Raw genomic sequence first — 25,616 nt, 5'->3', positions numbered from 1 at the left:
GACAGAGGAGCAGACATGCAGCACCCCTTGAATGGGGTACAGTACAGCGACAATTATTACCACTTACAAAGACGAGAAAAAGTAATGATTTTGTTCAAAGTATAAAACAAAGCAACAGCACACAAAGACAAAACAAAACATGCAACATGCAGGGAACCACCACCAAATGAGATGAAAGGGACAGAAAGAAAGATACACCGACCTAGACCACACATGACCAATACAGTATAACACTCAAATATGATGACATCACAAACCAACAGACTAAAGCCAGCCTGGTACACCTGTGTCCCAGCATCAGAAGTGGAGGTGGGCAAGGGCTGATCCCCAGTTTCACACTGTCCATGGTCTCCTGCTGTGAGGCGTCTGTCAACATCTTGTGAAAACAAATATAAAAAAGGTCAGCGAAGAGGGTATACAAGAGAAAAAAGATTACAGTACAGAGGACCCTGATATGCGCTACTCGATGTTTTAAAAAATACATGAAAGACATTCAGAACATATTTGATGATGTTGAAGGTTACTGTTAAATGTTTACATCAATACTAGTGGTAATAAATGTCTAGAGTGCATGTGGTGCATAAACTCTATGAGGTAGTGCATTTACTGTATTGGGAGGTAGCTAAACTCTGAAGTGAGAAGTGGATAAACTCTGTTTCTGAAATGTCAGAGGTGGGTAAACTGTGTTTACTTGCGTTAGCCTCCACTACAGCCCTGGTGACACGGTCATGGCCAAATATATGTGAAAGAGAACCGTAGCAGTCTAACACAAAACGCAAACACACTGTTTAGTTGTGAAAGCTGCTTGATGATCACTGATCCCAACGCTAGCCATGATGTTTTCATGACGATATGGACATTTACTTTCGTGAATCACGAAATATCCTCTAATGTCAGACTGATCATGATTGTAGTGGAGGCTGTGTCAAAGGGAACACGGTATGCAAAATACACACAGCTAGCTAACAGCAAGCAGCTTTTGAACATTAGCATGATGCTTACCGTGACAATATCTAAACTGCGGCAGGCGGTGTCTCTGGACCTCGGGACAGGGCAGTCAGAGAGGTTTGCATGCACAGACGGCACAGCGGTAGGAATGAACTTCGCCATCCTCTCACTCTTTAAACCAAGTGAGACCATCTTGACATCCCCTGAGTGGTAATCCTCCTCCTTGAAATGCGCGCTGCATATTCTCAAGAAGGCGGTGACAGAGCTAGCCGCTAGCTGAAAAATCTGCCCACCTAACCTTGACAAATTGCACCTAGCTTCGGAAGATCCCTTTGTCCTTGGGGAAGCAATGGAAGTCCAGTTTTGCTGGAGTTCTTGCACCTGGCACAAACACAGTAGTAAACCATGTTATCTATTTATTTATATATCTACTCTCTCCCTCTCTCCATCAGCTATCTATGTTATGATGCTATGCTATCTCTCATTACTATCTATCTATGCTATCTCTGTCTCTCTCACTATCTATCTATCTATATATATCTCTATCTACCTCTATATATCTATCTATCTAGGCTTTCTCTATCTTTATATTTACTTATATATCTGACACTGTTACTCTCTCACTAGCTGCTACTCTCACTAAGTTGATCGCCGTCTCTCTCAATGGTATCAAAGTGGCCTTTCCTCTGTCGTCCCAAAACGAGTACCTCATGTGACGTCATGGAATGCATTGTGGGAGAAATAAGAATGATCGCAAACCTGTTGCTAACCGCTAAAATATCACCTACTTTTCCTTATTATATTTCTTTTTTGTGATACTTTACAACATCAAATACAATGGATAATTGTTTAAATGTTTATTACCAACTAGAAAATTGCCAGGAAAGACAAAAAAAAAACCCTGCACCACAGGCTTTAAACGTTTGTTTGCTAGTTGGCTTGCAACAGCGATATCGTGCAGTTCCTTGATAACTCGAACACAGGTAGCGGGTAAGTAATCTGAGAAGATCTCACTTTTATATTGAGTCACTAGTTTTGAGAGACGTTAGAAGGAATTTGATGCTTTCTTCTTCCAGATAGCGTTTCCTTGGCCCGGTATTTTTTGCAGCCCTTGATACTGGCTTAACGTTTAACGTTAACGTTTGACAGAAAAGTTTGGCGATCAAGGTTATAGAGTCCGATAATCCAAAGCCTCGAGCAACAACAGTTTATGCAACAGTTTGTTCACGAGATATAATCGGTAGCCAGTAAATCCGTAGAAAGTAGATGGTAACAAGGAGATTTAAGATAGATAAGTTTGGAAGTTTGGAAGTTTAGGTAGTTACATACGGAGCACGCCGACCAGAACCGGAAATCCTATGGGATTTGTAGTCTGGCAGTGAATTCCACAGCTTGGGGGCTATGTAGCTGAAAGCCCTCTCTCCCTGGGTGCTGAGGTTCACATTAGGGACATGCAGTAGGCCTGCTGAGGAGGATCTCAGTGAGCGGGCAGGAGTGTAGACTTCTAGGAGGTCAGTGAGGTAGGTGGGTAAGTAGGTAAGTCTATCATCAGCTGCACAGAGGAGGTCATTAGTAATCTTAATTATGGCCGTTTCAGTACTGTGCATAGGACGAAATCCAGACTGGAATGGCTCGAAGAGGTCATTGTCCTTCAGGTGATCCTGGAGTTGAGTTGCCACTATCTTCTCAAGAACTTTGGAGAGAAAAGGCAAGTTGGAAATAGGCCTGTAATTGTTGAAGTTGTCAGAATCCAATCCAAGTTTTTTCAGTGTTGGTCTGACAATAGCAGTTTTAAAGGATGGTGGTACAGTGCCAGAGAGAAGAGAGGTGTGAAATATTGACGTAATCATCAGAGCAATAGATGGCAGGCAGCTCTTAACCAGGCTTGTTGGAAGAGGGTCCAGCTGACAGGTGGAGGAATTGCACTTTTTGATGAGGCCACAGATGGTACTTTCAGCAGGGAGACTGAATTCACGGAGTTCATTGATGGAAGGTGAGCCCAGAGTGCTCAGTGAGTATGATTGTTTCAACTGAGTAATGGAACATTCTAATTGTTGGTGGATTGCCTCAATTTTGGTATTGAAAAAGTTCAGGAAGGCGGAGCAGCGTTCATCAGAGAGTTCCTGGTGGGTGATGTTATCAGGTGGCTTAAGGAGACCATTAACAGTAGAAAAGAGAGCCCTGGTGTTTCCTTGTCCTTCACTGATTATCTGCATAGTATACGGTGTTCATTTTAGGACATCCTCAGACTCAGAAAAACATCGGTCATCTTCAGACAAAACTGCCTCAGCGTCAGAAAAACCTCTGTCATCTTCAGACAAAACTGCATCAGCGTCAGAAAAACCTCTGTCATCTTCAGACAAAACTGCCTCAGCGTCAGAAAAACCGGACTCAGGTGTCAGACTCAGAAAAACATCTGTCATTTTCAGACAAAACTGCCTCAGCTTCAGAAAAACTTCTGTCATCTTCAGACAAAACTGCCTCAGCGTAAGAAAAACCTCTGTCATCCTCAGATAAAACTGCTTCAAACCAATCTGCCTCAGAAAAACATCTCTAAGGAGTCAGGTCTCAGAAAAAACGCTGTCAGAAAAAGTGGAGTCAGGTCTCAGAAAAAACGCTGTCAGAAAAAGTGGAGTCAGGTCTCAGAAAAGTATTAAGTATTAAATAAAGACAAATGTGCTATGCCATGATGTAATACCATATAATACCATTATAAAACGTTAGCAGTTGTCATTGTCATTGCACAATAATAATAGACAGACATAAAGATAGACAGGTACTTGAAATGTAATCCCCAGGGGACAATAACTGCAGCGTTGTTGAATTCATTTGATATGAGATGTTATCTTAACTTATTTAGAGAAATGTGCCTTGTTGTTGGTACCTGCTATTTCATGTATTATCATAATGGTATTATATGGTATTACATCATGACATAGCACATTTGTCTTTATGGGGGTTTGGGAATAATGATGTGATGATAATGATGCAGGTTTCTTACTGGTAGGTAGTGTACAACTGGGAAACGGTTAGCAAAAGTAAGAAATAATGGTCCAGGTGTCGTTCTGGACTTTTCGTGGTGGAAAAATGTTTAACCCACTTTTCCCTAGCTCATTGAATGTACCGTAATCCTACGAAAAACAAATTATTTTGCTGTATGTAGTACGTAGCTTACTCCGGTATGTGCCTTACAGCAGCTGCTAATGTTACTAGTGAAGTGAGGTTAGCTAAGTTACATCCATGGATTTCCTACAATGTGTATACCATTGGATCACTTTCTACCTTTACTTATAATTTCTACATCTAACCAAGCACCACATATAACATGCCAGTGACCAGGCTTGGAATTTCACCATTCTGGGGGCAAGGCCACTTGGCCTTCAGTTGGGCATATTTGGTGGGGGGCACAAAGGCCACATGGGCACCAAGGCCAAAGTTAACTATACAGTAGTAGCTATAAAAATGATCAAAGTTGTATTTAGTCTATTCACTGCAGTAGACCTGTATCATTGTATGAAACATTACAAAAACATGACATATTACATATAACTGTAAATCATCTGATCATCTAATAAAAACAGATATCTAGGCTATATATAACATTTATTTTATATTTGGCCTGCTATGAAATCATGTATTGAACAATTTAAATTTAAGCACAGCTCATCTTTAAGAAACTCAAATAGCCTAGATGCATGCTTAGCATTTTGTGATCAGGCTACTTTCACAAACTCTTAGTCAGCTGTCCTCTGATTTACCAATATCTAGGCGATATTTGTAACATTTATTTTGTATTTGGCCCGTTATGAAATCATGTGGAACAATTTAAACACATTGTAAAACTTAAAGCCCAAATTTGGAGACATCAATGCATGTCGAAATTTACTGCAAATTCAAAACTGGATTACTCTGGAACGGCTAACTGTACAGGGGACTGCTTTACACCTTTATGTTCGGTAAGGTCTGCTGTTTATTCTGATATGTGGTTTGTCATGTGTTAAAAGAAGGGTTCGTAAAGTATTCCACCGAGATGAATGGGTAGGGAGATCATGGACGCAAAACCTTCAGTAGAATGTATGATTAAATTGAATTATATTATTTACTTTTCTCATGAACCGCTCAACACAGCAATTATCGGCTAACATCGTTTAAAAGCTGAGAAAAAGCTCTTTCATGTGACATCACTTGTGCTGTCTGTGTGATGAATAGGCTACTTCGCGAGTAGTTCAACTGAGAAGAATGGGTGAATTTGGACGACTTTCTTGCGATGTCACTTTCTCCACTGCGTAAAAGACTAAATTAATTTTGCGTTGTGAATGCTAAGATTATTTTGACAGGCCGCAGGCTAAATAAAAATCGCTATTAGTAGGACACAAAGCAGAATATTGAAAGAAGGGGCACCAAGGCCACCGTGGCCTGTAAACCTATGATTTTCAAAGGGGCTTCACGGCCAACGCAAGGGGCTACCACGGCCGTCGTGGGTCCCGTGAAATTCCTACCCCTGCCAGTGACAGAATAACGTATTAAGCATAATATTAAACTCACCGTTCTGTATCCGTCGTCTTCTTCTGTCCCCACAATAACTTTTCATTTGAGACTTTTTCGTCTGACTCTGTTTTTTCTGACAGCGTTTTTTCTGAGACCTGATTTTCTGAGACCTGACTCCACTTTTTCTGACAAGCGTTTTTTCTGAGACCTGACTCCACTTTTTCTGACAGCGTTTTTTCTGAGACCTGACTCCACTTTTTCTGAGGCAGTTTGGTTTGAAGCAGTTTTATCTGAGGATGACAGAGGTTTTTCTTACGCTGAGGCAGTTTTGTCTGAAGATGACAGAAGTTTTTCTGAAGCTGAGGCAGTTTTGTCTGAAAATGACAGATGTTTTTCTGAGTCACCTGAGTCTGAGGATGTCCTAAAATGAACACCGTAATAGTATGATGTTTTTGCAACACAGAGTGCGTTTTTATACTGATGCAGGTGTTCAGAATACATGTCTTTGTGTACATTAAGACCAGTCTTTTTTGACAGCCGCTCCAGGCGTCGGCCCAAGGATTTCATATGCCGAAGTTCAGGTGTAAACCAAGGAGCAGAGTGCACAAATGAAACAGTTTGCGTCTTCATAGGAGCAAGTCTGTCAAGTGCTGTAGACATGCAGGCATTATAGTGGTCAACTAAATCCCCCAATGAAGTATTAAAAGCAGGGGAAGGATAAGTGGCAATTAGAGAAGTGAGTTCCTCTGGGTCCACCTTTTTAATGTTGCGATATGACATCACACGCTGAACCTAAGCATAATATAAGCATAATACTGGCATTTTAATGGTCACCCATTAAATGGTCACCCATTAAAATGATGTGTTTATTAAAGGAGAATTCCGGTGTGATATTGACCTAAAGTGTATTGAAACATGATACCGAGTGTGAACGTATGTCTCATAGCCCATCTCGGCTTGTCCCCTGCACTCCAAAATCTGGCGCTAGCTAGCCGATGCTACCAACAGCTTTTTCAATAGTGGTGCTTGGCATCCGGGCTAACCATGCAAATAAATCACTGTTTTACACCCATTTTACGAGGCTCAATGTATCTCCACACTTCATTGGTAGACTTCCGAGGGCCCTGACATTTAAAATGAGACATTGAGAACTTTGAAAAAGCACTGGTAGTTTACTTACAAGGCGATTTATACAGACAGTATCTTCCACGAAGTTTGGCGTTTGCAGCCATCTTGAATTTAGTCGCGATAAATTAGAACAGCGAGTAAAATGAACAGGTATGATAAAGGGATCAGATTACAAAAATAATTCAGCGGAATGCATGGATTCCAGCTTTCTTCCAGTAGCAGCAACTGGAATCCATACATTTCCACTGAATTATTTTTGGAATCTGATCCCCTTATCATACCTGTTCATTCATACTCGCCGCCGAATTTATCGTGACTAAATTCAAGATGGCTGCAAACGCTAAACTCTGTGAAGATACTGTCTGTATAAATCGCCTTGTAAGTAAACTACCAGTGCTTTTTCAAAGTTCTCAATGTCTCGCTTTTAAATGTCAGGGCCCCTCGAAGTCTACCAATGAAGTGTGGAGATACATTGAGCCCTCGTAAATGGGTGTAAAACAGTGATTTATTTGCATGGCTAGCCCGATGCCGAAGCACCACTATTGAAAAGCTGTTGGTAGCATCGGCTAACTAGCTTCAGATTTTGGAGTGCAGGGGACAAGCCGAGATGGGCTATGAGACATACGTTCACACTCGGTATCATGTTTCAATACACTTTAGGTCAATATCACACCGGAATTCTCCTTTAATATACAGTGAGACATGAATTTGGATACTGACAATGCCAGCAGGCTGTAGGCACCATGGCAACTCGATGCTATTACATCAGCCACATGGTACTCACAAGTTTCATGTCAAGCATCCAAAGACTGGCTGAGATATACACTTCCTGTTTGGTTGCTTTAACCAAGATTTTGATTGGCTTTGATAGGCACTTTAGAATGTTAAAAATCTAATTCATCACTTTTTTGAGGCTTGATCTGAAAAGTTGACGAACTGACAAAAATGTGTGGCCTGTGAAAATGTTTCTAACAAAAACAATATGGTAGCCCAAAGCTGTCATAATTTAGTGTCGGCCTGCTGACTTCCTACAGTATTAACAGACACCACTATTAAGTTTTAAATCCAAACACATCAACAGTTACAACAGTATTTTTGCTAACTGCAGCGCCATCTAGAGATCAAAGGGAACCACATTTCTTTTGTGCCCTCACAATGAGGTCCAAAGTCCATGTACCAAGTTTGGTTTTGATACATGAAAGTGTTGCCAAGATGTGAGCTAATTTCCTTCACCAACAATTTTGATCGTTTTGGAAAATGAAAGACACTTGCGTTTCTTATCCAAACCTCAAATTTGCCACTGCACACATTCGTGCCCTTACCGAAACACCTGGAAAGTTTCAAATCAGTCGGACTAATGGTTTGAGAGATAATGAAAGCCATGCTTGGTGTGGTGTATGCAAACTTTGTGATGTGTCTAAGGGAAGTAGGGGTGTTGCCAGATGATCTACTTGATAGCAAAGGGCGTAGGTTTGGTCTCAGCTTTGGTGGGGACACATCCATAACTCCTGTTGTCACGATACCAACATTATTGTTTCAATACAACGGCAAGTGAAGAATCTCGATTTCGATACTATTGCAATTTTTTCATATTTGATTTGGTTTATGTGATTTGTGAGATCATTCACATCAGTGGCAATCATAGAATTTGATTGACCCTCCACACACACATAGAAAGTGATGGTTGCCATAGGTTTCTTTTTCATATTTTGGAATTCATATAAACTATAAATGTATATTGATCATTATTTATAGTATTTTATGATCTGCATGATTACTAATAGCTTAACATATTTAGTAATTTGATTACATCATATTGATATTTAAATTGTGTTGTGTTGTGATATTAAAATGTGTTTGGTCTTTGAGTCAGTGTAAAAGCTACACAGTTACAGTTGTAGTACTAATGCTGTTGGTGGGGACAATTTTGTCATCTTAAAATATTGATTAGGACTAGTCCTTAGCATCCCACCCTAAATCTACGCCCATGCTTGATAGGCTTTGGAGGGAAAGCAGACTAGTCCTCTGGGTGTATGTGACAGTTATAGAGATGTATGGATTCCATCTGGGGTGTTTTTAGGCATAAGCAACCTTAGCGGTCTCCTAGGACACCATCCTCAGGGGGTGCTGACAGTGTTGCCAGATTGGGTTGAGTGATTTCCGCCCAATCACGCTCAAAAACCCGCCCTCAATAGCAAAAAACCGCCCCAACAATGATTTTGTCATAGAGAACCATTCAACTAAAAATGTGCATGTTAACAGTTAGTTAATGTTATTAAAGGATAACAACAGTTAACTAACTGTTAACAATTAATTGTTAATTGCTTATTATGCACTGTTAATACCTAAAAAGCACATGTTATTCTAAAGCGTTACCATTTTATTTGCCCGCCTAAAGCTTATTTTCCCCCGCCCGACGAAGTCAAAAGAAGCCCTTTACTGTACCTCAGAGAGAAGAGAAGTCAATTGATTCGACATAGTAATATGAAGGTGTATTTTCTTAGCATCACTGTAACCATGGTGTGCATGAGTTCTGCCACAGGATTAGGTTGACAGATGACCGACCTTTCAGGTTGCCATACTGCAGGTTGTACCCATCTTATTATCATTGAAGGAGACTTTGGATGAGATGGAGAAATAAATCATCAGGAAGCAAGACGAGTGTATTGCTATAAACAGAGAAGTCCCTTAATTTTATTTCTTCCCCAGTTATACAATAACACACTTTGTACTTGAACTTCTACAAAACAGTTATGACTAAACTAGAAATATGCTTTAAAGTCACAAAACTGTACAATTATTAATATTAAGAGAAATAATAATAATAAGAGAAATAATAAGAAGTTTAAAAGAATGCAATATTAAAACATGATGAGATGATGACAGTAAAAGGTAACAGAAAAAGTAGCTAGGTAATAATATCAGGTTTTTCTGGTCTAAGCACACACATGCAGATGACTCAGATAAATGTGTTTGGTCTTTGAGTCAGTGTAAAAGCTACACAGTTACAGTTGTAGTACTAATGCTGTTGGTGGCAGCATTAGTCAGGGAGCTCTGAGGTGAGACTGTGGACAGGCGGTGATCCTTGTTCGGAGAGCAGCTGCAGGCACAGAGCTGGCAGGATGCACAAAAGGAATTGCAGCAGGGCAGGAGGCGGCAAACACTCACCCTCCACAAGAACCAACCGGGGGACCAGCAGCACCAGCAAAGCAGCACTATCCCCACCATAAGCCCAAGTAACACATACAAAGCCAAAGGGGGCACAGGGGAGTCTGGAGATCAAATAAACAATGAATACAACCAGGAAGGCCAGAGAAGTATTTGCTACATGTATCCATCAATACATATACTGTCCACAATACTGTAAATGTCCTGCATGCAAGCAGAATGTTTTTATTATTAAACAAAGGGGCACATTTCTATGATTGGTATGACACATCGGCATTCAGTTGTCAGTAAGACTTTAAATTCCGATATTTAGCACTTTGAGTCCCTTTTCTGGTTTGTTTTGGATGAACTAGAGTGGTGGACACTGACATTTTGACGATTTTGTATCGCCTTTGACTACTTCAGAGTGGCTGCACAAACATGTCCTAAAACAACCCATAACGTTCGTTTTCAAAACTGTGCAACTCACCGAGTGGTTAGTGGTGTTCGTTGATGTTCCAAAACAAGTAGCATAGCAAAATACAGTTTATGTCGTGTTTTATTTGGCATTTTGTAAAATCCCATTGATTTCTGTTGGAAGACTCATTGCACGTTGATATTACTGCGCCACCGTCTATGCTTCAGGCTCAAATATTGAGCGGAAGTTTATACGCGGTTGTGAGGTGTCTGAAAAAATAGTTCCACAATAGCAAATAAGACAGCTGGAAATCATACATTGCGCTGATATATTTGATTTTAATAATCAACGAACACCACTAACCACTCGGTGAGTTGCACAGTTTCGAAAACGAATGTTAAGGGTTGTTTTAGGACATGTTTGTGCATGCCTGTTGCAGCCACTCTGAAGCAGTAAAGGCGATTCAAAACGAGTCAGAAAAGTCGACACAGGACCAATCGTCAAAATTTCGGTGTCCACCACTCTAGTTCATCCAAAACAAACCAGAAAAGGGACTCAAAGTGCTAAATACCGGAATTCTCCTTTAAGAATAACTAAAATGTGAGTGTTCAATCCAGACCATGAACAATGGTTACGTTTCCATGCACACCATATTCCGGTTTCATTTGGAATAATGGCAATATTCCGACTGTGCATGAGTCATGTAAACACCTTGTTCCAGATGTTCGGAATACTAAAAACCGGAATAACACCCTTAGCATTTGCCTCTTTTAACCGGAATATTGTGGCATGGAAACACATTAATTGGCAAATGGCCCTTTCGGAATATTAAATTCCATCTGTGCATGTTTGTGCAAGGAATTTTGGTAGCTTGCTTTGATGCCCTGACACTTTGCAAACATAGCAAAAAAGCGTGGCAAAAGTTTGCACTTCTTAAGTGAAGACAAGGTCAATTTATGTATTAAAACCTGAAAGTTTAAATGTCAAAATGGAATTTATTGATGGGTGAAAGTATCGTAATGCTCCAAGACGTAGGTTTTGCGTGCACTGCTGACATGAAGAAACGATGAAAACCCCTCAATCAAAGCGGCCTATTATAAGGCTAAAATGCAAAACAATAGTGGCTCTAATCTGGCCTATTTTGTGGTCATAAATGAAATTCAGGGACAGAGACCGTTGAGACATCATGACACAGACACTACTACTGCACGTCACTGCTTTATTATGCTGATTAACCTGTAAACAAGAATATTCCGTTTCTGATTCACATGGAAAAATCTTATTCTGAATATTGCCATAACCAGAATATGGTCCTAAATCGGAATGTGGTGTGCTTGGAAACATACTTTATGACCTATGTGTGCACCAGACTTTGGGTTTATTTTGTTACATGTAACTGTTAAATTAGTGTGAAAACCTTAAACAGACAATGACATTAAAGTTTTGACATTTTGGAGAGGCTCTGACTGGATGAAGTCGAACAGTGCACGACCGTCACTCATTCAACATAAAATGAAAATTAGCTAATGGATGGTCTTACTTATTTGTAATTACTAGTGCAGTGCCTGTTCAAAAATGCTATTCCTGTAGCCCAATTACATGCCTGCAGGTAGGCCTGCTTTAAAAATAGGATGATAGGGAAAAACATAATTCCAGGTAAGCATTGAATAATGAATAGGCCTACAGATAATATAATAATATAATAAATGTGAAGTGAGCAGAATTTAAGCATGGCTGCATGTGACATTTTTCACAAATCAAAATGACATAATCCTAACAGCTGTTTTGAGTCAAGGCTATATGCTTAGCCTATTGAATAACTTGAAGATAGAGAAAACAAACAATTTTGTGGAATGATGCATCATATGGAATTTGCAACGGTGTGACTCAAAAACAGTCTCTGGTGGCCTATAAGTGACATCTAACTCTGTCTGCCTGTCATGAGCTCTCTCTCTGCCTGGTAACACGCGCTGTTTGAAGTCTGATGACCTCCACCTGTTCCTGCTCTGCTCTGCCTCACCCTCGTTTACCTACCAGCTGCACTGCATTCACCACTCATCATGCCCTGTATATAAAGCCTTGCTTTTCAGTCCACACTTGTCAGATCGTCTGCAACCAGCACCAGTTACCTGCCTGTTTTGGAAAACGCCTCTGACTCTTTGCCTGTGATCCCGGACCATTTCGACTACTTCTGTGTTCTCCAGCCCGGTAATCTTGACCTGCCTTCCGTCCCTCTTCTATGAATACCCCTAGTCCTTGACTGTACTGCTGCTTCGTTTCAATTGCTGTTGTGTGTGTGTTTCCCCAGGACTTCCCGGATCATCCAGCTCCTGCCATCGCTGTTCGGCTACTGGGGAACACACACACGCAGACTCTTGGAACTCCTGTCCCCCCCCACCCGGAACCCCTGAAACCCCCTTAACCCCCAACCCTTAAATAAACTTTTGAACGTGACGCTTTTGTGGTCCTCGTCCTGTTTGGTGTCTGACACTGCCACTCGTTGCTTGTCGCTGGTTATGCTTTGCATGTGTGGCATTCTGAGACATTCTTTAAATCGGGACCATTGTCGCTCGTTTCAATTTAGGACCTTGCAGTTGGAATTGTCGTTTGCTTATTCAAAGTCTAAAGACAGTCCAAAGTAGCCTGGGCTATTCATATAGGCCTAAGTGACATCACACTCTGCCTGCCACTCGTTGCTTGTTGCTGGTTATGCTTTGCATGTGTGGCATTCTGAGACGTTATTTAATTCGGGACCATTATCGCTCGTTTCAATTTAGGACCTTGCAGTTGGAATTGTTGTTTGCTTATTCAAAGTCTAAAGACAGTCCAAAGTAGCCTGGGCTATTCGAAGTGTCTGTTTATTGCACATCATTTTTTACGTCATTTTGAGGAGCCACTGCATAGCCTACCTGTGTGTGTTGGCGTATTGCAAAATCCGCGGGTTATCTTGCACTTAAGTTTTTTTTACCCGTGTAACCTACACTGATCCAGTTCTGCCAAAGCCCTGCTTCTATCCTCACTGGTAGCTTACAGTACAGTGCTGTGTGGGAGGGGGAGTGGCTAGCGGCGAAATCCAATGTGCTTCTTTTCCCAATATATTTGACTATCTTTTGCATTTGTTATTCAAACAACGTCAAATTTGGCACTGCACTTACTCATGCCCGTAGAAAGACACCTGCCAAGTTTGAAATCAGTCTGACAAACGGTCAGCGAGATATGTGTGCCACAGACACACAGACATCGGGACACACAGACATACAGACGCTTCTTGCTTTATAGATAGATATTATATTAGATTAGATGCAACTTTATTGTCATTGTGCAGAGTACAAGTAGCCTGACGAGCCAGACCCACATTAAAATGTAGGGTCTGGGCACTCACCGTTCGCAGTGCTCCGTCCGAGGGGTGGGATAATCGGTTGTCTTTCAAATTCCCTCTGCACGCAATAGGACAGCGCGAGTCCCATGCGTTTCCCACCAGCGGAGCTAGTTGGCTAGTTCAAACTTTTGCCAACTTAATAAAAGCTTAACTCGTGTCACACTGTTCGCCAACAGCAACATCCATCTTCTTTGTTTTCAAGTAGCAGGGAATTCAAGCCAAACCGTTGCAACTCTGCCATCAATCATTATGTTAAGCCCGCCTAACGACTCGATTTATATTATACACGATTTGATTGGCCTGATAGAAGTTTAATTTTTCGAGCTCACAAGCCAACAGAGAGTTGCTAGAATCTAATTTCTGCCACTGCCACAGCAAATCTAATTTCTGCTAATTTCTGCCACTGCCATCTGCCACTAGGGTGCGTCTAGATTAATAGGCTAGAGTACAAGTACAAAGACAACAAAATGCAGTTTGTGTCTAACCAGAAGTGCAAAAAAAACAGAAAAGTGCAATGTGATTTTTTTTTTCCATTTGCAGCATTAGGAGGTCATATAAATGAAATCAAAAGTTATTTCAATCAAAAACAAAAACAGGCCAAGTTACATAGGACCCCTTCATTGATATCACCTTCACAATTATTGCATCCATTGAACTTGTGAGTTATTGGAGAGTTTCTGCTTTAATGTCTTTGCAGGATGTCAGAATAGCCTCCCAGAGCTGCTGCTTGGATGTGACCTGCCTCCCACCCTCATAGATCTTTTGCTTGATGATGATCCAAAAGTTCTTAATAGGGTTGAGGTCAGGAGAAGATGGGGGCCACACCATGAATTTCTCTCCTTTTATGTCCATAGCAGCCAGGGTTATTGCTTAATTACGAATGACAATGCACCATCTCATGCTGCAAAGAATACCTCTGGGTCATTGGCTGCTATGGGCATAAAAGGAGAGAAACTCATGGTGTAGCCCCAATCTTCCCCTGACCTCAACCCTATTGAGACTGAGATTGATTTCAATGATCAAAAGAGCCCTGAGACACAATACCATCCATGAATTTAATTGAAAAACAAAAAAATAAATGTTTGACACTTAAATCCAATTTGCATAATAATTTGGAACAAGGTGTATACAGTTGGTTTACAGAAGGTGGTTTAGAGTAGTATAAATAAAATATAAATACTGTATGTGCATTGTATTAGCAGTTACCATATAAGAGCAGAATACATATGGATGTAGTATGAACAATATATGAACAACATGTACAGATATGTGCAATGTAATGGCAGTACCATTATAGTAGTCGTAAGAGTACGCGTCCAGGGATACTATCAGGATCAGCAGCCTTACGTGCATTAGTCCTGCTCAGTGCCGCACACACATCGGTGGTGGAGAGTGTGAGCGGCTGGTGATCTGCAGAGACCACAGCCTTGATGGCCACCTCCTTATTGTCCCTATCAAAGCGGCAATAGAAGTGGTTCAGCTCATCAGGCAAGGTGTCGTGACGGGCGGGGGGGGGGGGTGGTGGAGTTTTGTCATCTGTGATGGCCTGGATGCCTTGCCACATGCGTCGGGGGTCAGAGTTGTTCTTTTTGATGCCCCTTTTCAGATTGTCCCTGGATGAGCTATAGGCTTGAGCATCACCTGATCTGAATGCGATGTCTCGTGCCTTCAGCAGGAGTCTGACCTCACTATTCATCCATGGCTTCTGATAAGGGAAAGTCGTAATCCGTCTGCAGTCTGAAGAATGATGAAATAGTCCCTTAGGATCAGGCACTTGTTTTCCTATGTTTATCACTCGTTTTGATTGAGAGTCCAATTTTGGGAAATGTACAGTAATAGGTCAAACAACATTTTCCACTTTTACACCTCAAAGATAGAACACCGTCCACATTTCCACACCGTCCTTTTTCCTATTCCAGTGAACTGACTGGTAGTGTCACATCCAGTGATGGCATGAAATGCCAACAGACCACCCAGAATCTCATTTGACATTTTAATATCATACACTTTAATGTAGCGTGGTTTCTTGGCAGTTCCTGCTTTCATCCAAATTTCTGGGCTCAGCAGGTTGCAAACACAAGATGCAACAACAGTACATCTGTGTCTCTGCACTGAATGATGAGCCTCTCATACCCTTTGGTTGTGGCATCATGAGGTTGTGCCTTCATCTTCTCCACAACTTTGGTGAGGATGAAGTACTAAGTCCAGCTATTCTATCCTCAGCAGAACAGTTTGTCTGCAAACTGTATAATCCAAAAATGACCAGCACTTCAATCCATGATGTTCGCTGTGTCCTGTTTTGGAAAGTGAAAGCCAATGTTGATACTTTACCACCAACTAAGGATGCCTTGTCTCTGCACCTCACAAGGGCCCACTATCAAACAAAGGTTTGGAAACAGTCACTAGTCTCCCATCCACAGTTGCCCTCACCAACCAGTTATGGTTGGAAGGATGGAATGCTTGTCTCCCAGCTTTTAACCAAAGAACCTGTACAGGCCAGGTGCTTGGAGCTGACGATATGTGGATGCAAGGAAAGTGGAAGTCAGTGCAGTACCAGGCAGTGTCGATGTCGAAAAAGTGGATTATTTTGTAGTGGGGCATGTGGGTGTGCCTGTACAGTTTGGTGCAAGAATACTCAGGTACTCATATCATTATTATTGAGTTTTGTCACATTATATGCAACTATATTGTTTCAGATTATTTGGCATGGTATTGTTTTTCCTGTTTTGTGGATTAGATTTATATTGTGCCCTTGGATGCATGCATGCATGTTTTGTATCGGGAAGGTATTCATTATCAAAACAGTAAACTCTTCTTTTGTGTCCCTGACCAGGACTCAGACTGAGCACATGGACATGGTCCCTGGGTGCCTTCTGTTGGCTGCCTACCTGAGTGTCACTGCTTGGATGAGGAAAAACATACCTTTGCCATACGACTATTACTATAGTTATTACTACTAACTAGTTACTAACCCCTAACCCTAAAGAAGTGAGAGAGCAATTATGTTAGGATGGAATTAATAACTATAGTGATATGTCAATTAAAAATATTTGTGTTACAACCTGGTACATTAACTCATTGAGTGCCAAAAATGTAATGTTACGTTTTTCCTTCCCATGCATTGAGTGCCAAAAACGTAATATTACGTTTTTAGCTTTTTTTTAAATTACGAAACTAAACACTCTAACACACCTTATATGTGATTTTGGGAACTCATTTTATCATAACTCGGTTGCCGCTTTGGGTCGAATCAGTGACTCATGCACGTCAGGTCAAAACCAGGCCATTTTCGTGGGTCTATCACTAGGTGGCAGTCTCGCCAGGTCTCGCTGATCACTTCCCGGAAAGTTTACACAAGGAAGTAACAGGCAACACTTTATATTTCATGAAATATATCTCCATTTCTAGAAAAAAACAGCGATTTTGATGAAAACTAGCCACTGTTTAGCTTGGGATTTCTCAGGAACAGAGGCGTGTAGAAATACACGGTTTGCACCCACCGAGAGCTTAAAGTCTCACCTTTTAAACGAGCCATTGTATGTGTTCATAGCTATAACACAGAATATGCTTTGGCTGTACAAATATCATCAACAATGGTCTAGATTGCTGGCACTCTAAGACAAATCTCCCGAAGCTTGGCATTCAATGAGTTAATGAAGTCAAATACAGTAGCCCCATAGACCAACATCTACATTTCCGCCTTGACATTAAAGAATTATAACATGTGCAGCATTGCACTGTCTCTCCCTACAAGCTTTAAACTTGGCTTGACTCATTCCCATAGATAGGGGTACTGGTTGAAAGAGGTTTTGGGATACTATGTTATGTTTCCAAGCTGATATTCACTTTGACAACTGGTTCTCTTTAGGCGGATATTGTTTTTTTCATGTTCTAGTTCTGTTGTCTCTTACACTGTACAATAAATGTCCATTCCGACACTTCTGCAGACAGCCCATGAGTGTTAGCTTTCATTTGATACCTTTTTTATGTATATGGTCCTTGTGGTAACATGTGCAGCATTGCACTGTCTATCCCTACAAGCTTTAAACTTGGCTTGACTCATTCCCATAGATAGGGGTACTGGTTGAAAGAGGTTGTGGGATACTATGTTATGTTTCCAAGCTGATATTCACTTTGACAACTGGTTCTCTTTAGGCGGATATTGTTTTTTTCATTTTCTAGTTCTGTTGTCTCTTACACTGTACAATAAATGTCCATTCCGACACTTCTGCAGACAGCCCATGAGTGTTAGCTTTCATTTGACACCTTTTTTATGTATATGGTCCTTGTGGTTGTGGAGATATTCAACATTTATTGTTGGCATGTCGTGTTGAGCATTTTCAAAACTGTATACATCAATGATACAGGCTACTAGGACCATAAACGTCACATCAAAATCATGTGCAAATTGCTAGAAGTTGCACTCCATAGAAGATACAAAAAACAGCTAGAGAGAGAGAACAGTATTGTGGCAAGCCCCATCTGCTACTGTAATTACTTAGTGAACATGTGTGTCTATAAACAAAAAATAGGGTTTACCTAAAAGGCTTTTATTTGTAATAGAGTAGCTGAGCCACTCACCTGCAACTGTGTTGGTGTTCATGGGGATTTCAGGTGTGCCACAATTCTTTGTGAGGATAGTTGAAGTTGGAAGGGTAAACTGTGGAGACAGTTTCACAGACTGATGACCTTGGAAACAGAGCAGGAAGTGGGTATGAGGGCATGAGGTATAAACAGAGGTGTTTTAGTCCGGCTTCAGAAAGTAAAGGTCCTGCCACATGTTAATACTGCCTTCATGATAATCACAAGCTCAGAGACACCAATTTTAAAAATCCCAACCTTCAAAAAAGTGTGTTCATAAGATCAGCTCAGAAAACAAATATGGATCCCCCAGTAGCAGGATTGCGTTTTAGAAACACATAGGTTATTAGAACTGCTTACTATGGTTGAGCAAGAAGGAAAATGCAAATGTTTCTATGCATAGTTTTAATTTAGTGATAAATAACCTTGCCTATTTGTAACAAAAGTGAGATTCGCCTTTTGATGTGTGTTTGCTAATTACAGTAGCAGATGGGGCTTGCCACAATACTGTGGGCGGCAAGTGGCTCAAGAGGTAGAGTCATCATCCAGCAACTGGAAGGTTGCTGGTTGGAGCCCAACTCCTCCTGAACCTGTGGAAGTGTCCTTGAGGAAGACACTTAACCCCAGTGAGCAGGTTGGGCCCTGCATGGCAGCCTCCACCATTTGTGTGTGAGTGGGTGTGTGAATAGGTGAATGTAAGGCATGACAATGTAAAGCGCTTTGGGTGCTTGCAGAAGTTGAAAAAAGCGCTATATCCAGTAAATGCAGTTCACGTTGCAAGGCAGGCCGCTGTGGTGAGAGAGCTTAATTGTGACATCAATTTTACTTTCTGAAGCCAGATTTTTACACTTCTGGGTATATATACTAATAAATACATAGGCTGAAATTCCAGAGGGGACAGGCCCCCCATCCCTTCCTGAAGGCTGCTCATTATAAACCTTGCTATTTAAAAATAATTTAATTCTCAGCTGCTGGTCTCCCCAGTTTCCAAACATTTACAGAATGTTGTTAAATGAAGGAGGGAAGCAATGGTCAACATGTCTCAAATTCAAATTCATAAGATTTATTTAAAAATAAATCAATAAAACAATAACATTTCTGTTTTGACCTATTGTCAATGAAACATAGGGTAAACTGATATCCCTGTGTATCGCCAGCACCTGGGATCCAAAAACAGCCAGTGCACAGGGATTTTGTCTTAATAGGGTAAATACGATATGTAAATTGTTGCCTTCTGTTTTTATTTACATTTTACACAGCGCCCACCTTTTTTTTGGCAGTGAGCCAATTGTCAATTAAAATTCCAAGGCACTCTCCATTGAAAAAGTTAAAAAGCCGTTATTATTATGGCTTGGTCAAGTAAACCTTCTAAAAAACTCCAAAGTGTTTCGGCTACATGCCTTCTTCTGGGAGTTAAGCCAAGTTTCTTTGATTCTTGGCATTTAGTTTCCTATCCAAAGAGCACCTCTAACTTAACCAAACTTTTGAGTCCAGGAAGCACTCCTCTACCCCTCTTTTTTGTTGTAAATTAAAATTGTTACTGACTTGTGCATTTAGCCTCATGATGACTTCTTAAATCACTGCCGTCTCCACAGTTGTCAATGTCTTTGTCGTCATCACAAACCAAACTCATTGGAATGCACTTCCCATTCCAACAGCTAAAGTAAAGTACATTACCACATTCTGATTGGTTGGAACCTGCAAAGTTAAAACATTTTTTGTGAGATCATTTTCAAAAATGTTGTAAAGGTGTAATAAGTATATTGTAATGCAAAGACATTGTGATTTAACGATTCAAATGTCCTAAAAATAAATACAGCCATATAGCTCACCCAATCTGAAAGAAGTGAAGTCTCCAACAAAATCAACCCTGGGCTGTGTGCCCCTCGTAACCAGTCTCAAAGTCAGGTAATTTCCTGTGGAAATTACAGGTCGTGGTAGACTTTTTTTTCCACAAAGTGGGAGCCCTATGGGGGGTGAGTTCATATTAGGGCCATCATAGAACTGTATGTAAGAGCCGGCATAGCAGGGGTCTTCCTGGCCATCCTTAGAAGTTGACTCCACATGCTGGTCAGGCCAGGCAGGGCGAGAAAGTGAGGGTTTACTGGCAGACTCTGGGAAAAAGGGTGAAGGGCTAAGGGGGGCCACCCGTAGAAGGCTGTAAACCAGGAAGAAGCGGAAATGGAACAGTACCCTGTCTTGCAGCATGTTGGCTTGTATGGTCAATTGGCAGTCTGTTCCCATGGTGACAAAGTAGTATTTCTTAGATTCCTGGTGGGAGTTGATGATCAACCCATCCCCATGGATAGTTTGGCCACATAAATCAACAACATTCACTGATGGAAAGAGAAGTGGAAAGGTTAAAAAAGGTGTTTATTTGCTTATTTAATCACTTAATATTGTATTTGGTGGGTACAATGTGCAACTATGCTGTCTGACTGGACCCTTGATCCTGCCTTCATCAAATCCTAAATATTGTAGAGAAACAGTGCCTTAATAAACCACTCTAATATGTAATCTTACACAGTCATTAGTTACACAGAAACATTACATTGTATTAGGGCTGAAATGATTACTCGAGTAACTCGAATAAATTGATTACAAAAAAATGATTGAGGCAAATTCTCTGCCTCAGGGCTTTGTTAATTAAGTAAGTAAATAAAGTTTATTTTTAGAGCACATTTAAACACAGCTCGCATTGACCAAAGTGCTATACATAGCGCATTAGCCAAAGAATATACTTTATTATACTTTATTGATCCGCAAGGGGAAATTCAAGGTCCCAGTAACTTAAAGGTATCACACTCAACATACACTTACAACATAAACAGTATGATATAATAACAAATCAAAATAAATAATATGGACATTAAAAGACACTAAATCAAAAATCCACATGAATGTACTAAGGGCTAAGCATGAGACGCTTGCAGTGACAGGGTAGGGACTGATAGGGAATGGGGAATGTAAGGTGCTCTATGAGAGTGTGTGTCATGGTGATAGTGTAAATAAGTCCAACAGTGCAAAGATAAAGTCTATAGACCTTAGCATTAAATATGGACAATATCAGAGAATAACGTAGACATAGTAGCATAAAAACTAGCAGTGCAAGGATAGCAGTGCATATAGGATAAAGTTTAGTAGAAAGTGAGACACAAACCAACAGTCAATATTAGACGTTTGAAGTAAGGTTACAGTCATTAGTCAAAAATTAAGTTTGGCCTCAGTCCAGGCTGGGGTAAGGAGGGAGGGGTTGTGCATATGGGCTAATATACCCAGTAAACAGGGTGAAGAGTGTAAGCAGTAAACAGTGGGCCAGTGGACAGTCAGTACACAAACATTGTTGTAGGAGGTAGTGGAAGTGGTGGAGAGGCAGACAGACCTCTCCTCTTTAATAAAAATAATAAAATAAAACTAGAAATGCAATTCCAAGGAATTACCAGTGCATGAAAATGCAAAACATATGATGTAAAATAGTGTTAAAGGAGATAACTTAGATAATGTGTGCTAGCTGTTGTGATAACAATGTTAGCAATGCTAAATATGTTGACCATTTTACTTAGCTAACTTAGCTAATAGTTGCTAGCAGTTATGTTAACAATGATAACTATGGTAGCAATGCTAACAATGCTAGCTATTTTAACCATGTTACTTAGCTTACTTAACTAATGTCTACTAGCAATTATGCTACCAATGTTAACTATGCTAACCATGTTACTTAGCTAACTTAGCTTAATGTTTGCTAGCATTTATGTTATCAATGTTAACTATGCTAACAGTGCTAACTAACTACAGTTGGTGGGAGTCATAGTTGATGGCAACTGACAGTTGGAATGGCTGAACAGTTAAATAGTTAGTTTAAATAGTTATATTATTTAATAGTGAATTATTGTAGTGAGGACATTTATTTTGAAACAGTTGTGGGCAGAGGAACTAGTTGATCAGGATCTGTAGTCTTAAGAGAAACAGATTGCATACTTAAAGCCTGAGACAGAATATATAGTTTAAAAGTTGCATGTAGATAGTATAATGCAGGGGTGATAGTAGAAAAAAATCCCCTAAACCAAGATATGCCCTGATCAACATAATTGTCAAGCGGGGTCAAGGGGTGTGCTCCCCCGGGAGATGATTTTGATAAATAGTCCCTTAGTCCCTTAGATCAGGGGATCCCAAACTTTCCCACAACAAGGCCCCCCAAATACCACTATGTTCTGGACAAGGACCCCCTTGATGTGTTACTAAACCCATCGACAATACTACGGCAAATGTAAAAATACATTAAGCTAATCCTAATAATTATTTTAGCCACAAGCACTTCGCGATGGAGCATAGGCTACAGTGTGTAAAAATTGCATTTGGGGCTTTCTGCTATATGAGAGCTATCACTCTACTATTATTTCCAGGTATTATCATGGAAAATATAATGTTCAGATATGCGACAAATTATTATAATGGCATTGTATTTTTCAAATGTATTTATTTGTTGCTTTTATTTTTCCATTCAACTTGCTGAGGCCTCTCTGGCACCACCTCGCGGCCCCCACTTTGAAAACCACTGCCTTAGATGATAGATTCTGGTGACATTTGTGGATATAAATGCACATCATTCAGTCATGAGATGAACAAACCCAATACAGGCCTATAGTACAGTAGCATATTTGTGTAGAGCACCAGAGCTCCTAGGACCCTGGGCCTGGTAGGTCTGTTCATTAATCCATCCCTGCTTTTAACTAGTCACTTACCTGCATACTTATTGCTTGTATAGCATACTGAGACTACAAATACTACAGCCATACCAAGAAAGGTCAGTGGGTGGCAATTATAATACTCAAAAGTAAACTAGGAATTGATTAGTAGTAGCCTAACCATTGACTAAAGGGCATGAACAAGGAGACATTCATTTTTCTGCAAAATATGCACCATTTATTATGACCGCTGCTAGCAAAGCTAGCGAAGCGGTCATATAGGGATTGTCAAAGTTTTTTTTTTTTTTTTCCCCCCCGTCATCTACTTCCTGAATTTTTGGTCAACGATACCCGGGACACTGAACCACCGGGGCACATGAAATTTGGTGGGTATGTAGCCCCACTAGACTTTTACGGAAAATTTTCGTTTTGTCCCCGGGGCCCTCACCCCGTGCTGGGCCCCCAAACCCAAAAAAGCAATTTTTCCTAAATAACTACCTGAACCGTGGCACTGAGGATGAAGAATCTTTTATGGTATGTTGGTCTCAAGGGCCCACATCAACCTGGCCCATAATCACTCATTTGTGATTTGCACCCCCCCCCCCCAGTAAAAAATGAAAATGCAATATTATTCTGCTTAAATCGCCCCTATCTTCAGTTAAGATGTTCAGAACTGCACCAAATTTTATGTGTATGCTTGACCTGGCATTCTCTGGGGGTATGCCAAGTTTCGTAGAATTTCATCCATGGGGGGGTCTAAAAAAATTAGGTTATGTGTACATTTAGTGACTGTACACTCATTGGCCTGTAGATGGCGGTGCACACATATACACATGCACACACACACAGGCACCCACATACTATCGGTATTAGAATGGCCGATACATAATTACAAATTCAGTAGGATTAAAAGAAAGCCTAATATTCATCATCATCATCATGGCTGAATTTCCAGTATTGGCGATAAATAGTCGTTTGTCCACTAGATGGCGCATCGTTGCAGTGAGACGTAATTTTGTTGGAAGTTAAAAGTGGGTTGGAAAAACAATGGACGCTTCCTAAGGACTGTAGGCTAGTTTACCGCAGAGAACGTCTAATAAGGATAGTACAATGTTCACATGAAATGTAATTCCCATTTCTTCTTGAAGCCGAAATAAATCTGAGGATGTTTATCGGACATGCTTGGTTTTACTGCAGTAATACGTTAATCTTATAATATCAATAAGGACCTAGGTAATGTTACCGTTAGCGTTGGTTGAGTGATGGAGGCCAATTTGATTGATTGCATTTGTAGAAAACTATAAATGCGGTTATACCAAGCAAATTGATAGCAGCACTGTAATTGTATCTTTCGACTGTCATTTGTTGCACGTGCTACAAAAATCATTCTGTGCAATGGAAGATTTACCAACGTTACACCGGTCTGATACAGTTTTGCCTATACATGCGTGAGACTGAGACGCCTGTTTATTTTGTTTTAAGTGCGTGCAGGGTGTGAGAGAGAGGGGAATCGATGTGCTTTGATTCCAGCTTGGTAGTTGTAGTCTGTGAAATTAAAAAGCAAGTGTGTGAAGTATCCAAACAATGACACCTTCATTTTTATTATGGCTGCTTTAGCAACACACCTTAACTGTGTAGTGGGTCCCATTTAGAAGTGGCTACTTCATTCGCGCCTTCCTTGACTCATGGAGCTGCGTGAATTTTATTACTACTTTTCGCCACAATATGGCAGTTTAAGTTCGCTTGATACTGTAAGGCGTAAGCCATTGGTTTCCAAAGGAGATTTTATTTGTGTCGCCAGCATAGCCTATTGACAATTTATGTTGTAAATAGGCCTACCTTATAAGCCTACCTGTAGCTTAGGGAAGCTAACAGCTTTCTATTAGGATCTAGTTTGTTAGTTACAGTTTTGTCATAACTCCCTGATGCATTTTTGCATTTAGAATAGCCAGAGCGTGGATATCTCAATCAGAAAATTAAACAATATCGGGTGCCTATGGACTAGGCTGGGTGAACTCAGCCTGATCTGCCCGCTATTTATTTTTTTATTTCTTAAAAGATTGAGCTTGGTCTGGTGAAAGCCAGACTAGCCATGGACCTCAGTTACACAATGCAAGGGAACATGAATCAGCCTATATTTGTAATTTAACAATAACGGACAACAGCTCTTCAACTTTGGCCCATTAAAATGTGTATGAACAGTCTAGTTAACGCATTTCATCAAGGCCCATTTGGACATGTCAGTTATTTGCACCACTGGTTAGATGTAAAACAGCATTTCGTTTCAGACTACTGTTACTTAATTTGTGCATTAACAATAACGTTTCAGACTACTGTTACTTAATTTGTGCATTGACAATAAAGTATTACATGAACTAAAGATGACTAAAATCTTATGTAGAAGAAGAAACATTCACGAAAAAAAATCCATCCAAAAATGACCTTTGTTTTTGATAGCTGTTGAAAACGGCATGGAACTGACAGAGGTGTTTTTGTTTATAAATAAATAAATAATTAATTAAATAAATAAATAAATAAATAAATAAATAAATAACATTATGCTGATACCTTTTGCTTTTCCCAAATACAATGTAGCCTACAGGTGTAAGTGACCTTTCATCATTCTAGTTGCAATGGATGAACTGTGATGAACTGCCCTACTTGTGATTGTTTAGAGATTTTAAAGGTTTTATAACAATGCTACATCTTCTTTGGCTATTCTACAATCTATTCACCTTTTCAGCACCAGTAGGCTACTTTCTGTGCAGCCGCACACACACACACACTCACGCATGCCAAACAAGCATACACAAAAGTTTCAAGAGTGGGGGATGGAGTAAAA

General features: G+C 40.4%; 1 protein-coding gene across 3 annotated transcripts in view; it reads right to left on the bottom strand.

The window, feature by feature from the left end:
* The window catches only part of ldlrad2 (low density lipoprotein receptor class A domain containing 2), a 38,396-nt gene that overhangs the window by 2,133 nt on the left and 10,647 nt on the right, over positions 1-25,616 (bottom strand). Inside the window, exons 2-6 of one of the 3 annotated variants that reach the window (XM_048254660.1) lie at positions 20,283-20,425; positions 19,922-20,156; positions 19,635-19,787; positions 18,090-18,197; positions 9,010-9,836 (exon numbers count right to left, since the gene is read on the bottom strand). In XM_048254660.1, coding sequence (XP_048110617.1) covers positions 9,562-9,836; positions 18,090-18,197; positions 19,635-19,787; positions 19,922-20,156; positions 20,283-20,425 — 914 coding nt within the window. In that variant the 3' untranslated portion in view covers positions 9,010-9,561. Of the gene's footprint in view, positions 1-8,977; positions 9,837-18,089; positions 18,198-19,634; positions 19,788-19,921; positions 20,426-25,616 lie in introns of those variants that run through there. The other 2 variants (XM_048254658.1, XM_048254659.1) reach the window with 2 other exon arrangements.

The sequence above is a fragment of the Alosa alosa genome, chromosome 10, assembly GCF_017589495.1.
Source record: "Alosa alosa isolate M-15738 ecotype Scorff River chromosome 10, AALO_Geno_1.1, whole genome shotgun sequence".
Lineage (NCBI taxonomy): Eukaryota > Metazoa > Chordata > Actinopteri > Clupeiformes > Clupeidae > Alosa > Alosa alosa.
Note: the sequence above shows the minus strand (reverse complement) of the source record. Positions and strands in the feature narration are given on the sequence as shown.